The sequence below is a fragment of the Hypanus sabinus genome, chromosome 6, assembly GCF_030144855.1.
Source record: "Hypanus sabinus isolate sHypSab1 chromosome 6, sHypSab1.hap1, whole genome shotgun sequence".
Taxonomy (NCBI): domain Eukaryota; kingdom Metazoa; phylum Chordata; class Chondrichthyes; order Myliobatiformes; family Dasyatidae; genus Hypanus; species Hypanus sabinus.
Window position 1 is genome coordinate 149,333,970 of NC_082711.1, and position 14,505 is coordinate 149,348,474.

Consider the following 14,505-nt stretch of genomic DNA (forward strand, 5'->3'; position numbering starts at 1 on the left):
TGGTCTTGCAGACTAATCATTTCAATGAGTACTGAAGATTGGACAAGCGATGTTGACCTTGCCAGCAATCATCACATCCCATAATAGGTTAAAAGGAAAGTTTGAGTAAAGATTGTGGTGAAGAGACAGGATCCCTCATAAGGAAGGAATCTTTGAAGTAGTCAGACATGGGCTTTGAAGGGAGACAATCTCAATAATATCTTTTACTTGTAGGAACACAGGAATAGCACAGACATCATCATCAGATAAAACAAGATGTTATCCATTCCACCTTTCTCACTCAAAATTGTCACACCTAGTCTAGCTGCCTGCCATAAACCATTGCTTCCCTAAGACACTACACTGCACAAGGCAAAAAACATATACTGTCCTTCCACTTCCCCAATTGTCACTTTATCACTATCATTCTCTTCATTTGTAATTCTCCTCTGACATCTTACTCTTATTAAATCACACTGTTGAGAGGGATTTAGCTGCAAATTCATGGAAGCCGTCACACCATATCTCAACTATTAGAAATTTCATCCCTCAAGAGGGAAAGAACATCAAACATGGACAAACAGATCCACAAATGCTTTCATATAACATCAAAAGCACAAACAATGTCAGGGCAATAATGAATAAAGCTTGTTGCTACATGTCTTGATGATTACCTTACCATCATCACTGTTGTCATCTACAAGGATAATTTCTTTTAATAGATGAGCTGGAGTGTGATTCACTGCACTGTGCACAGAGCGGAGGATGACTGACAGAGCTTCATTCACAAAGATGAAGATAAGGGAAATCTGTGGAAGATTCTTGGGGTAGCTTAATTCTTTGCACCTGAGGAGAAAAGTAATATAAATTAGGCCCCTTGATTTTTTTGATAGTGTCACCCACACAGTGACTAGCATACCAGGTTTCTGTAGGTGTCACACACAAGCAGGAGAATTTGCATTTCATAAACTGGAATCGTTTTCATAATCTTTACTGTAGAACATTGTTATCTAAAATGTAATATTCCAATTTGCAGGTTTTGAAGGGCATCATTACTCAATAGGGATGATTCACATTCTTGGTATTTCTTATAGTTAACCTTAGCAGCAAGACACTTCAGGTTTGCTGAAATTGAACCTGAATACAAATTCATTATAAATCAATGTACGAGATGAGTCATAAATTTTAGGTTAGTGGATTGAAATAGAACTAGAAGAATATTACTGAGAAAAAGTTATAATTTACTCTTTTATACAACTTGCATGGGAGATATTGAGGTGGAGTGGGAAACAGCAATGGTGAGGCTGAAGGAGGGAGAGAGACTTAACAAAAGATCAGTTTGTGAAATGTTTTGAAGCTTTAAAATACTTAAAGAAAGAATGATACATATATTCCCCAAACCAATCTCCATGGTTTGGATTTTCCCTTTTCATGGAAATCCCTATCATGCGGTAACATAGATGCGGTCTTTCTAGAGGTAGAATCAATCAAGAGATGGGGGGATAGGGGTGTATGTTTATGGAATTGTGCCATATGGTATATCAGGATAACAAAGTTCAAAGTACAGAGTAAATTTTATTATCAAAGTACAGATATGTCACCATATACAACCCTGAGATTCATTTTCCTGTGGGCATACTTAGCAAATCTATAGAATAGTAAATATAATGGAATCAATGAAAGATCAACCAGAGTGCATAAGGTAACAAACTGTGCAAATGCAAATAAAAATAAATAACAATAAATAACAAAAATATGAGATAATGAGATAAAGAGTGCTTGAAATTAGATAATTGGTTGTAGGAACATTTCAGTGATGGGCAAGTGTGTGCAGTTATCCACTTCTATTCAAGTGCCAGATGGTTGAGGAGTAATAACTGCTCTTGCACCTGGTGCTGTAGTTCCTGAGTCTCTTGTACCTTCTATCTGATGGCAACAGCAAGAAGAGAGTATGACCTGGGTGGTGGGGATCTCCGATGATGGACGCTACTTTCCTATGACAGCATTTCATTTAGGTGTGCTCAGTGGTTGGGAGGGCTTTACCTGTGATGTACTCGTTCAAATTCACAATCTTTTGTAGGATTTTCCGTTCAAGGGCATTGGTGCTTGTGTGATGGCATGGAAATTAGCTGAATGATGCACTACACCAGAGTTTGGTGTGAAGCCTAGGTATGGCACTCTTAAGTGGGAAAGGTAATAGAAAAGCACCATGAATGTCACACTGAATAATTCTCATGGACATCAAAGCAGGAAGTACTAAGCATTAATTTTCCATTTCCAAAAACATTCAGATTGAAGCATAGATTAGAACATTACAAATGAGATTATGTATAATTATAATATCATAAAACAAACACTGGAAAACATAGTGAAAGCATATTTCAAATATTTTTAACGCTTCAAGGCTGAGATAACTGATGTAAAGCACATGTTATTTTCTTCCATGGTCTTTCATTTGATCTCTTCTTTCAAGTCTTTCTTGATCTCTATCCTATCACTCCATCTTAATATCTCCCATACAAGATGCACAAAAGTTTAAATTATGACTTTCTCAATAATATTCTTTCAGTTCTATTTCAATGAAGTAGTCAAATACTTGTGACTCATCTCTTACATAATGAGGTAGATTGTGCAGTCAATTGTTCATCTTATCATACAAAAGATCCAATCAAGAGCCTATGATAATGCCACCGATTTATTCAGATAACACAACAGTGACAAGACTGAAATACTAGCTTTGTTTCTTGTGTTGCCATTAAAATTAGTATCTGTTCAAATCCCATTTTTTGTGTCTTTCAGTCATGATACACTTTCTGCTCCATATAAACACTTTGCTACAAAGAAGCTTTCCATAGTAAGTAAAAGTCATACTTCATATTCAAATTCTACCAAACACAAGATGGAGCAGTCGAGCAGATTCCACACAAAAAAAAAATCCTGTATCAAAACTATAATACAGTTCAGTACAAAATCCGTCCAGGATTTGAAGCAATTGCATGATACTATAGTGAGTTCTGCTTCCAAGGAGAAACAATGGAAAGCAACTTTATGGCATTGTTCAATATCTTGTCTCTAATGGCAGTTGAATGAGGAGTGAAGCAATAAACAGACTGATGTCAGAGCATATAATACTCTGCGAACCTGGAACAAACTGATTATTAAGCTCAGGATTGTACGGCACATGGTGACATATATACTTTGATAATAAATTTACTTTAACTGAAAAACAAAATAAATGTTCTGCTGAGATTTTTCTTGAATCATTTTCATGTTTTGCTTATATCCATTTCTCGCTGATTAGAGTGTTGAGGAAGACATTGAGGCGAGTACGGACGGCGAGTGCCATCTGCCAGCCTCTCAGTCACTGCTGCCAGAGGAAGGTGTCTGCGTCTGATTGATTCTCACTTCCTCTTGCTCCCTACTCCTGAGGAAAGGCCCCTGCGTTCAAATGTTCTCTCTCTCTCCCTCAGGATTGAAGTTCCGGGTCTGCGGTTTGTGGATTGGACTGTCGTTCCTGGTCATTCCTTTCTTTGTTGCTATTTTGCTATCTTGGGCAACATTGAATTGGAGCAGTCTGCAGATAAGGAATACTGAGCTGAAATGATTATGGACTTTTTCAGTTTTGTGTTTTATTCTCTGTGTTTTCACTTGTTATCAGTTGTGCGATTTTTTTGTGCAATGGAGTTTGATGTTGTTGTTGCCATTTGCTGTTTTTTTTTGCACATGGGGGTGGAATTAAAGGTTTTTCTTTGAACAGATTCCATGATTTTCTTTGCTTCGTGGCTGTCTGTGAAGAAGACAAATCTCAGGGTTGTATACTGCATACATACTTTGATAATAAATGTACTTTGAATCCTTTGACTATCATTATGCAAAGTTATGGGGAAATGAAAGAGATTTACCATGAAGCATGTTTGCTTGATAATGTGTGTTTAAAAAGAATGACACGTATCGTATAGGCTTATTATTTTATTAGGGTTGCAACAATTACCAAAAACATTCTTAGGCTGATGCTCAACAATATTGGTACAACCTGTGCTTGTCATAATTTGCATTGTGCGAGCACAATGTGAGCCGTGCACTGAAGAGGAAAATCAATCATCTCATTTTCCGATGGCAATTGTTTTATTCAGTTCTTGTGGCAAAATTGAGCGGGTAATTTAACATTACCTTTTGAACTTTATTTATCAGGGGACTGTGTAAAGATATAATGCTCTTTATATTAACAGTTATCAGTACATTCACACTTTCAGTGGGGGTTCTCCAAGTTCACTTTTGGGCAGGACACCCATAAATCTTAATCTATCCCTGAATTTCTATTTTGTTATTTGGTTCTGAGTGCTTGAGTTTTCCGGAACAGTTAGGCTAGAGACATAACTGGCTTAGAATGTGAGTTTCCAGCAAGAATTGTCAATTGATAACAATAACTTTGCCTTCAGTAGTTCCTTATTGTGATATACAATGAATCACACTGACTGAAAAAAAAAGCTTCTGTGAAAGCAACAAATGGCAGTTAAAGACAGATGGATCATCTATTTGGCTCTTTTGACAGATGATCATTGCAAATACTTCAGTCATGTCATTGATGCCCCAGTATTTATGAGAATCGGTCTGTCTGTTCCTAAAGCCATCCACGTGACCAGCTTAAATATCTATATCCATTCACAATGATTGTGGAAATCAGTTCTCAGGTGAGAGAACTAATTATCTTAAAACATAGTTTCACTACATTCAATAAAAATTAGCTTATTCCATAGTTTTCATTGCCAGAATACATCATAAATAATGGAGGTACTTGAATTATTGAAATTATTTAAAAATAGTTGAAGGCTTACAACGGCAAAGACTTCACCAGTACATCATATGGTAGTAACAACACATAAGGCGGTGAAGGAACGCTGCAGGCTGGGTAGCATCTAAGGATAGAAATAGTTGATATTTTGGGTCAAAACCATTCATAAGGATGTCAATTGTCAATTTCACTCATAGAAGCGGCCAACCCACTAAATCCCTCCAGTGCTTTGAGTGTTGCTCCAAATTTCCAGCATATGCAGTCTTTTTTATCTGTGGTAGAGCTGATTTTCAGACCTCCAGATATCTTTGTTTGGATACATTTGGGAGCCCGCCTTCAAAGAAGAGGAGACTAATGGTTCCACTTGAAACAGGATGTCAATTTTGCCAGTGGCACATGTCATGCCATATGTAGCAAGGTATTTCTGGAAGGACCTCCTTGCATTTTCTGCTCTCACTTAACTAAGTACCAAATTTTAATAATTTTCTCAATTTTAAATCCTGTCAAAAGCTGCCAGAGAATTCTGTGGATTGTTTCAGAAATACACAACTTGAGGTGTAGTCATCATTAAGGCCTCATTAAGCTTTACCAAAGGCCTCTGGAGTCCAGAAAGTCATTTCATTCAGCACTGACATCCAGCTTGACTCAGCCCATTATATTAAAATTCCAGGAGCAGTGTGAAATTTTAATTAGTCAGGATGTTTCATTTAATTCTGAATATAATTCCAAATGATGGACAGCTTGGTGCAGATTAGCAGTTGCTTTCAATATGCTCTCACTGGTTTCACAGGTGAAAGGCAGCAAGCAATGCAGGCACAAATACGCTATGCACATTGAATACCTTCATTAATAATCTATGCGAAATGTTCAGCAAGTATTTCTGAAATATTGTAAACCCAATATACTCACTTGACAAAACTCACAAAAGATAAACTTGAGCTGAGCTTTGTAAAAACATGTCAAAGTGGGGTGGCATTTTTATATTTGCAATTAGTTGCGCAATGAATGGATTTGTCCCCATTGTAACTCTGTTAAATGCCTAATCATCTAAACTATAGGAGTAAACCATTCCTATGATGTAAAGGATTGAAGGTTTATCTTCTCAGATTCCCATTCCACCTGCGTAATATATGCACACTTTTCATTTGAAGATTGTGTTAGAGAAAAAAAAGGATATCATTTATGTGGAACATTTCACATCTTCAGCCATCTGAAATATAGTCACTGTTGTAGTATAAGAAGTACAAGAGTCATTCGCACACAACAGATTCCTACTCTCTGATAATGAACTGCTCATCTGCTCTAGTGATGTTGGCTGATGAGTAAATATTGGCTGGTAGACCAAGATAAATTGGCAATGCTTCTTCACAATAATATCCTCATGGGAGGAGCCTTGATGTGTCATCTTAGCATCTGATCTAAATGACATCACCTCTGAGAGTACAGCTCTCACTAAACAGTATACTGAAGGGTGGGGCTCAAATTGTCTGCTACCCCCGGAGTGGGATTTGAACCCTCAATCATATGATTCATTGATAAAAAGGACGACATATCGACACTTACAACAGTTAAATACTATTTCCTAGCACAGTTTAATCTTAGGGCCAATTTCAAATTAGAAAATCTAAAAGTGTCAAGCATAAATTTGAACTCATCATTGCAACCAATGCACTTTACTATTCTGGGAATTTTAAAAATCCCTGTTTGATGACTTCTTTCTATCCATGAAGCACAGCTGTAATGATCAGTTTCAAAAAGGTTACAAATTGAAAACCTGTGCCTTGGAAATGTTTCTTTCACCCTTGCTTTTACTATGTACAATGACATCAGCAGTGGCACAAAACTCTGAGAATATCATGTCTTGCAAATCAGGTTTATAAAAGGTTTTAAATTAAAATTGATCCATATTAGAAATTAATATGCAACAGGTGCTTTTCTGAGACCCAGCACATTGGAAATTAAGCTGCACAATCAGAATAGGTCAGTTCTGGTTACTCCAGAATTCAATGGGGCTAATTTTAGCTCGAGGATAGCACAAAATAAATTACATCCAATATAGATTTCACTTCCGACACAACTTTCTCAATGAAAATTAAAAAAGTAAAAACTGGAAATCTGAGATACAGGTCAGCCACAGGTGTGGAAAAGAATCAAAGTTAATGCTTCAGGTTGAAGGTACTTGAAGCATTTTCTAACTTGTTCTTTCATTCACTGCAATCAAAAGAAAAAAAACCGTGACTGTGTATAATTTCAAACGTGTCCAATTTTAAAGATGGTTGGAACCAACTTAAGTTCTAATGCTTCTGATCATTACAGTTTCTTCTTCACCAGATCTCTCGAATTTATCCCTGCTGATATTTCCTGATCTACTGAGCATTTTCAGCATCTTCAGTTTTATGTATTAATAACATTTGGATTAACATTGCAAATTCCAAAGACTTCAAGATCAGGACCGTGTCACAAATTTACACTTACCATTGAACTCATTGCTCCAATATATTCAGTCCTAGTAATGACAAAGTATTATTATGAAGCATGTAAAAAAGAGTTTGCTACAAGAGAAAGATAACAGATAACAGATTTCTGCCAAAACTAAAATCAACATCAGGAAGTTCAGATAGTAATTGCCAATAGTGTAGTGATTAAATTATTGGACTAGCATTCTAAGAACATCCAGTGATACTGGAGTAACATCTAAAGAACATCCATTTATATGAGCTTGCACCATGGGATCTGGAATAGTTAAATACGTACTGACGAGAGTCTGGAATTCATAAAATCAAATTAGTATTGGTAATGATCACCATGAAAATCTTCTGGTTGTCATTTAAAAGCAATATGGTTCATTGATGTCTTCAGGGAAGGAAATCTGACATCCTTACCCAAATAGTCACTCTGGACACAATAATGCATGTTATTCTAATTTTTCCACTCAATTAGGAACGCAGAGTAACAATACTGGCAGTTTATAATGGATTTGCAATAGGCACCTGATTTAGAAATAGCAAGGAATCACATCTTAAATATTTCTGTAATTTCCCATCTTCTTACTCCTAACCATTTTTGTATTAGATAATTCTTGGTAGCACCCTATATCCCCAATATTATTGTTCCTAGTCTTGAAGCACCACATTTTCAGATCACATTTTGAACTTAAGCCAATACATAAACCTAATGGAAGACAAAATAACAAATATATAAAATAATTAAATATTTCAAATATTCATGCCAGTAATATCAATTTCTAAGAGTGGAAAATTAATTTTAATAAGTACCTTCAAGCCAATCTTTTAGTGAGAAAAACCTTTGAAATTTCATTCTTAAATTCCTTGCCACAATGGGAACCAACATTAAAGTAAGTGCTTCTTGAAAATGTCAAACCCATTTTTCTTTCTTTCAGGAAATTCTAAGTATTTCATTTTGTCCCCTCAGCTGTTTTCCAACTGACTATTCAATTAATCTCAATCACTCTTCTTATAACTTGGAAATAATGCCAGCAGGACTCGGTGGTATACATAAATCTGACCACTTAAATTAAATTGTGTATAAATTGAATTATGCTTATAGTACTGCTTACGTTTTGCCTCCAGATTTTGTATAAGCCAGCATGACACCAACACATCCTGCAGGTTCTAAAGCAAATAAAGTTTTTTCTCTTTTTCTTTGATTATGCTGTAGCCCCAATCCATCTTAATTAGATTACAGGGAAAATTCATGTGGGAATGGGATTGCTTTTAGACCCAGCATAGACTCAAAAGGCTGAAATGGCTTGCATTAGACCATAAGACCATAAGACATAGGAGAAGAATTAGGCAATCTGGCCCATCGAGTCTGCTCTACCATTCAATCATGGCTGATCCTTTTTTATCTCCTCTTCTACCCCAGTTCCCGGCCTTCTTCCTGTAACCTTTGATGCCGTGTCCAATCAAGAACCTATCAATCTCTGCCTTAAACACACCCAACAACCTGGCCTGTACAGCTGCATATAGCAACAAATTCCACAAATTTACCACCTTTTTTCATATTTTTCCATATCGCTGTTTTGAAAGGGCGCCCGTCTATTCTGTGGCTGTGTCCTCTTGTCCTAGAGTCTCCCACCATGGGAAACATCCTTTCCACATATACTCTGTCAAGGCCTTTCAACATTCGAAAGGTTTCAATGAAATCCACCCCCCCCCCCATCCTTCTGACCCAAATCATCAAACGTTCCTCGTATGATAACCCTTTCATTCCTGAAATCATCCTTGTGAACCACCTCTGGACCCTTCCTTCTGTCATAAGGAAAAGGTAGCAATGTCTGTTCACTACAATGAAAAAAAATACATAAAATGAGACAATTCTAATAAAGAGTTGTAAGACCAGACTGACAATCAGAAGGGATTTACCTGAGTTCCCTACAGCCTAGAGAAATATTTCCCAGCAAATTATTTTTGCTTGTTTTTCATGTTTCTACAATAGCTTCTAATCATTTATTATGATGTACTTTCAAGAAAAAAATTAACATTGGTGCAATGCCTCTGCCGATTTGACTCCTCTTTAACTGCTATGCAAAACTGCAGAACTGTCAGAGGAACTTCTCTAAAAAGGGAAGTTTTCTGATTTATTATGCTCCCATGCAGTATGCCTGATGGGAATGAAAGAGCAAAATGGTTTATATGGCACAGCAGTTCTCAAAAGACTATCAGCAACCCTTAAGAAGATCCTTAAATAGAAGCAGCCTGAGCAAGAGAGAGTTGCATCTTTCCACAATGTAACTTCAGAGGTTTTTAAGGCAATGGAATTCACCCATTGACAATTTGCAATGGAGGTCAATGAAATAATAACTTTGCCATCCCATGTGTGATCTGGGAACGAGTGAAACAATATTGTTGGTTTCCTTTGTTAAGTTTCCCAATCTTGCTTTTTAATTTATTCTTCTAATAGCACCTGTAGTGACTGTCAACAAAAACCACTGGAGGAACTCACAGCTGGTAGTATAAAAGTCTTTATTCAGCACACACAAGTACTCAGAGTCACTCTGGAAAGAGGTTCCCTGACATAACATTACACATTTTTATTTGCTAAAGACCAAAAGTAACAGCAGGACAGATTTCTATAGATACATTGCAATCATAATGTTTTCTTTGAATTACATATAATTTGCAAACACCTAGATCTTCACACCAACACACACAAAATGAGTGTTAATCATCACTGTCTCAGAGCTGCGTTCATGCATATGCAGATATCTCTGGTCAGTGTGGTGTTTTCTGATTTGCAATCTACCCCAATCTATAAATCCAGGAAGACAATTGTTCTGAGCTGCATTTTAAATTCAATCTACAATCCACATTCAGATCTGAAGGTTGCTGTCAAAATTAATACTTGCTATATTCCATATCTCCAGAATACCTCCTAACAGCACCTATCTGTACATTTGAAGGAATACCAACAAACACTTACTTTCTCAATGTATAAGTATGTCCACTTTATCACTGATATTTTATATTACAATCCAAACACTCATTAAAGTATAATGCTTTTATTTATTCATCTAAATGCAGGAAACAGGAAGGACTCTGAAGCACCTTCCTTGAGATTAGCTGTCTGCAGATATATATTTTCATTTTACACTTGCTTCTAGACCACAGGGAGGATGCTATCTTGTTTTAATGGGCCCATGATAGAGTCGAACTCAGTGCGGACTTGTGTCAGCAAGGCTGCATCATTAACCCAGCGCTTTCCTCAATCTTGCAGCAATGTTTCTTCCTGCCTCCATTAAGCTACCCAGTGGAATGGAACTCTTCTACAGAACTAAAGAGAAACGGTTCAATATATATTGTCTCCAACTGAACTTCGCTAGTCAGGTTTCAGTAGATAGTGCAGGCATTTGCACATGTTCAAAGGACAAGCTCAATGTCTTCATAAACACATTCACTGAAACCAACACGAAAATCCTAATACCCACTACAGTTTAGCAACATCATGATGAATGATCACTTTGCATTCAAATAGATTTTGCTTCTATTTTGTTAGACCATAAGATATAGGAGCAGAATTAGGCCATTTGGCCCATTTGGTCTACTCTGCCATTCAATCGCAGCTGATCCTTTTTACCCCTTTTCAGCCCCACTCTCCAGCCTGCTTCTACTAACCTTTGATGCCATGTCCAATCCAGAACCTCTAAATCTCTGTGACCTGGCCTCCACAGCTGCATATGGCAACAAATTCCACAAATTCACCACAGTCTGGTTAAAGAAATTTTTCTGCATATTTCATTATATATGTGAGTGATGTTATGGCTGATTCAGATATTGGCCTCTTTTGTGGACTGAGAATGGGAAGGGGGTAGGAACAGGGGAATCATGATTGAGGAAAGGGAAAGGAGAGGGGAGGGAGCAAGAAACACAGAGAAACATTCTGTAATGATCAGTAAGCCAGTTCTTTGGTATCAAATGACCTTGTGTCTAGAGCTGGGTGTGTCTGCACCTGTGTCACCCCCAACCCAGCACTACTTTCCTACCACTTGTCCCACACCACTCCTGTGGCACTCCACCCTTACCATTCCCAACATCCTTTACCCCTGCCTCTCCACTCCATGTTGCAAAAGTCTTAGGCACCCTAGCTATATATATATGTGCTTAAGACTTCTGCACTAAGACTGTACACTAAAACTGTTCCTGAAAAATCATCCAAATTCATTGGAGAACTAAGTAAACCGATGTCAGTACTCTCACCCAGACCAACATCCCCAGGAGCAAGGCCCTAGGTACACTCAAACAGCTCGATTGGAAATGTCACGTCACTCACATGTCTAACACCAAAGCTCTGCTTGGAGATCAGAATAAGAGTCCAGGATGCATTCAAATCCTCTTTGATAAAGTGTAATATATTCACAGAAGTCTCTCATCTTTAGATATTGAAAACATTAAGTCAATGCAACCTGGACAGCCAAGGTTGTGATACTTATTCATCCTAATGAGGTACATTTGTATCCTTTTTAAGGCTAATAAACCTCAGTAGGATAGCAGACTGTTTTTGACTAGGTCCCTTTTTGTTTCAGTAAATGAAAGATGCCATTGTCATAAATCTTCCACAATCTTTCTAGGGCTAGTTGGAGGCTTGCTAGGGTGATTATAAAATCACAACAACCAGTTGAAAATGTGGCCTCATTTTAGAACATAGAACATAGAATAGTACAACACAGTACAGGCCCTTCAGCCCACAATGTTGTGCCAACCCTTAAACCCTGCCTCCCATATATCCCCCCACCCACCTTAATTCCTCCATATACCTGTCTAGTAGTCTTTTAAACTTCACTAGTGTATCTGCCTCCACCACGGATTCTGGCAGTGCATTCCACGCACCAACCACTCTCTGAGTAAAAGACCTTCCTCTAATATCCCCCTTGAACTTCCCTCCTCTTACCTTAAAGCCATGTCCTCTTGTACTGAGCAGTGGTGCCCTGGGAAAGAGGTGCTGGCTGTCCACTCGGTCTATTCCTCTTAATATCTTGTATACCTCTATCATGTCTCCTCTCATCCTGCTGCACTCCAAAGAGTAAAGCCCTAGCTCCCTTAATCTCTGATCATAATTCATACTCTCTAAATGAGGCAGCATCCAGCAGAAAAACAAAACAAAAATTCACCCACATTTCTATAGTAATGGTTTAAATGTTTCCATTCTGGTGTCTGTGACCATGATAATGTCATTCACCATTTGTGACACTTTGATAAAAAAGCGCCATTGACTTTTCTTTATGACCCATTGAGCAATCTCAGCATTTTCTGATTCTATGCTATTAGTTTCTGAAATTGCTAATCAACAGAGATAACATTGGCTACATGCTTTCCTAATAACAATAAATGATAAAGGGCTTCTATAACGTGCCTGGTTAAATAATGTGTGCAGTGGATTAAGAGGGCAAAGAAGAGTGCAGGAAGGGCTTTAGGGCTGGAAGAGATAGAGAGGCTATAAAAGCTGGAAAGATAAGACCTTGTAGGAACTAAAGAACAATAAGAATTTTAACACTGAGATTTAAAGGGTGGGGAATCAAGTAGAAGAAGGGTGTGTGATAGATGAACCAAAAGATGGTGTAAGACTTGACGCAGGAGGAGTTATAACAAACTGAGCCTATGAAATGTTTTTACTTTGGTTGCATCAAAGGAAACCCAACAGAGCTATTAATGAAAGAATGGGCTGATTTACTGTCTCTAAAAATGATAGGTTAACGAGCTATTATAATTTTCTAGGACAATGTTCGAAACATTCAACATCTGTGGTTTGGCTCACCCTGTTATTCCTAGATAACTAATAATATTGTGTGTGCATTAATGCTTCATTAACTAAAATATCTTCTGACTTAACCTCTGGATTGCTTTCTGCGCTTCTTCCCTCTCTTCTCTTCAGACTACTCAAGTAAGACACTATTCCGTTGTCTTCCCATTACCAAGCACTCTTTATTGTCACTTTGTGTTTGCTTATGATGTGAAGTTCCATGGGACATTCCCCTTCTTTAATAATGATATATAATGTAAATTGTGATTGTTGATTAAGCAGAGAAAAATTCTACTGGAGTTGAATCAAAACTAAAATTTATGCTAGAGTGAATATGAAATAAAAACCTTAATCATGTTGTGCAGTCCTGTAAGACATTAGAAACAGCATATGTCTAGCATGGTCTTGCATAAAGATAATTTAAGGCAATAAATTATATAATCTACATACAGCAATATAAGGCTCCACAGGTGGTGAGTGGCCTCATCAACTCTCTCCCCCAATCATATTAATTCTCTTCTGTCAATGTCTCTAAAGGTTAGTCAGAAATAATAAAAGCTGGTTCAACAATGGAACCAATCCATCTGCAAAAGGCAAGAGTAATTCTCAAATAATTACGAAGTAAGTATTATAAACTAAATAACAGGTCTTCAATGCAGCAAGAACACCAAAAGCAAAAGTTATCAAACAGCTTAACAATAGCCTTAATTCCTTAAAATCTGAATGTAGGCTTATTCACAGCATGATTCTGTACAATGCCTCTTATCATATTTGTAATAAATTCACCAATAAGATCAGCAGGGATCCATAGGATCATTGTTGAAATGTTGAATGTTCATCTATTTTATATATATATAAACTAAAGATGCAGGAAATCCAGAGGAACCCACAAAAGATGCTGGAGGTACTCAGTAGGTCAGGTAGCACCTATGGAGGGGAACAAGCCTATTATGAATAAGCTTAAAAAGTTACTCAGCATCAAGCTCCTTTACACCTCCCTGAAACCGATGTTTTGGGCTTAAAGACCAGCACTCAGTAACAGCTTCTTTCCCTCCGCCATCAAATGTCTGAATAGTCAATGAACCCATGATCCCACTCAATAGAGTGGATGTGGAAAACAGTACATGACCAGAGGACACAGCCTCAGAATAGATGGCTGTCCATTTAACATGGGAATGAGAAGGAATTTCTTTAGCCAGAGAGTGGTGAGTCTGTGGAATCTGTAGCCATAGGCGGCTGTGGAGGCGACGTCATTGAGTACATTTAAAGCAGAGGTTGATAGATTCTTGATTAGTCAGGGCATGAAGGGAAACAGGGAGATGGCAAGAGATTGGGGCTGAGAGGGAAACTGAGCAGCCACGATGAAATGACAGAGCAGAATCTTAAGGGCCAGATGGCCTAATTCTGTTTCTAGATCTTCTGGTCTTAACTATTTTCAATACTTATTCTGCAATTTATGTTAATTTTACGTCTTTGAA

General features: G+C 37.5%; 1 protein-coding gene across 2 annotated transcripts in view; it reads right to left on the reverse strand.

Moving 5' to 3' along the window:
• The window catches only part of galnt17 (polypeptide N-acetylgalactosaminyltransferase 17), a 457,606-nt gene that overhangs the window by 365,567 nt on the left and 77,534 nt on the right, over positions 1–14,505 (reverse strand). For both annotated transcript variants that reach the window (XM_059971405.1, XM_059971406.1), the window contains one exon: positions 659–825. In XM_059971405.1, coding sequence (XP_059827388.1) covers positions 659–825 — 167 coding nt within the window. The remainder of the gene's footprint in view (positions 1–658; positions 826–14,505) is intronic.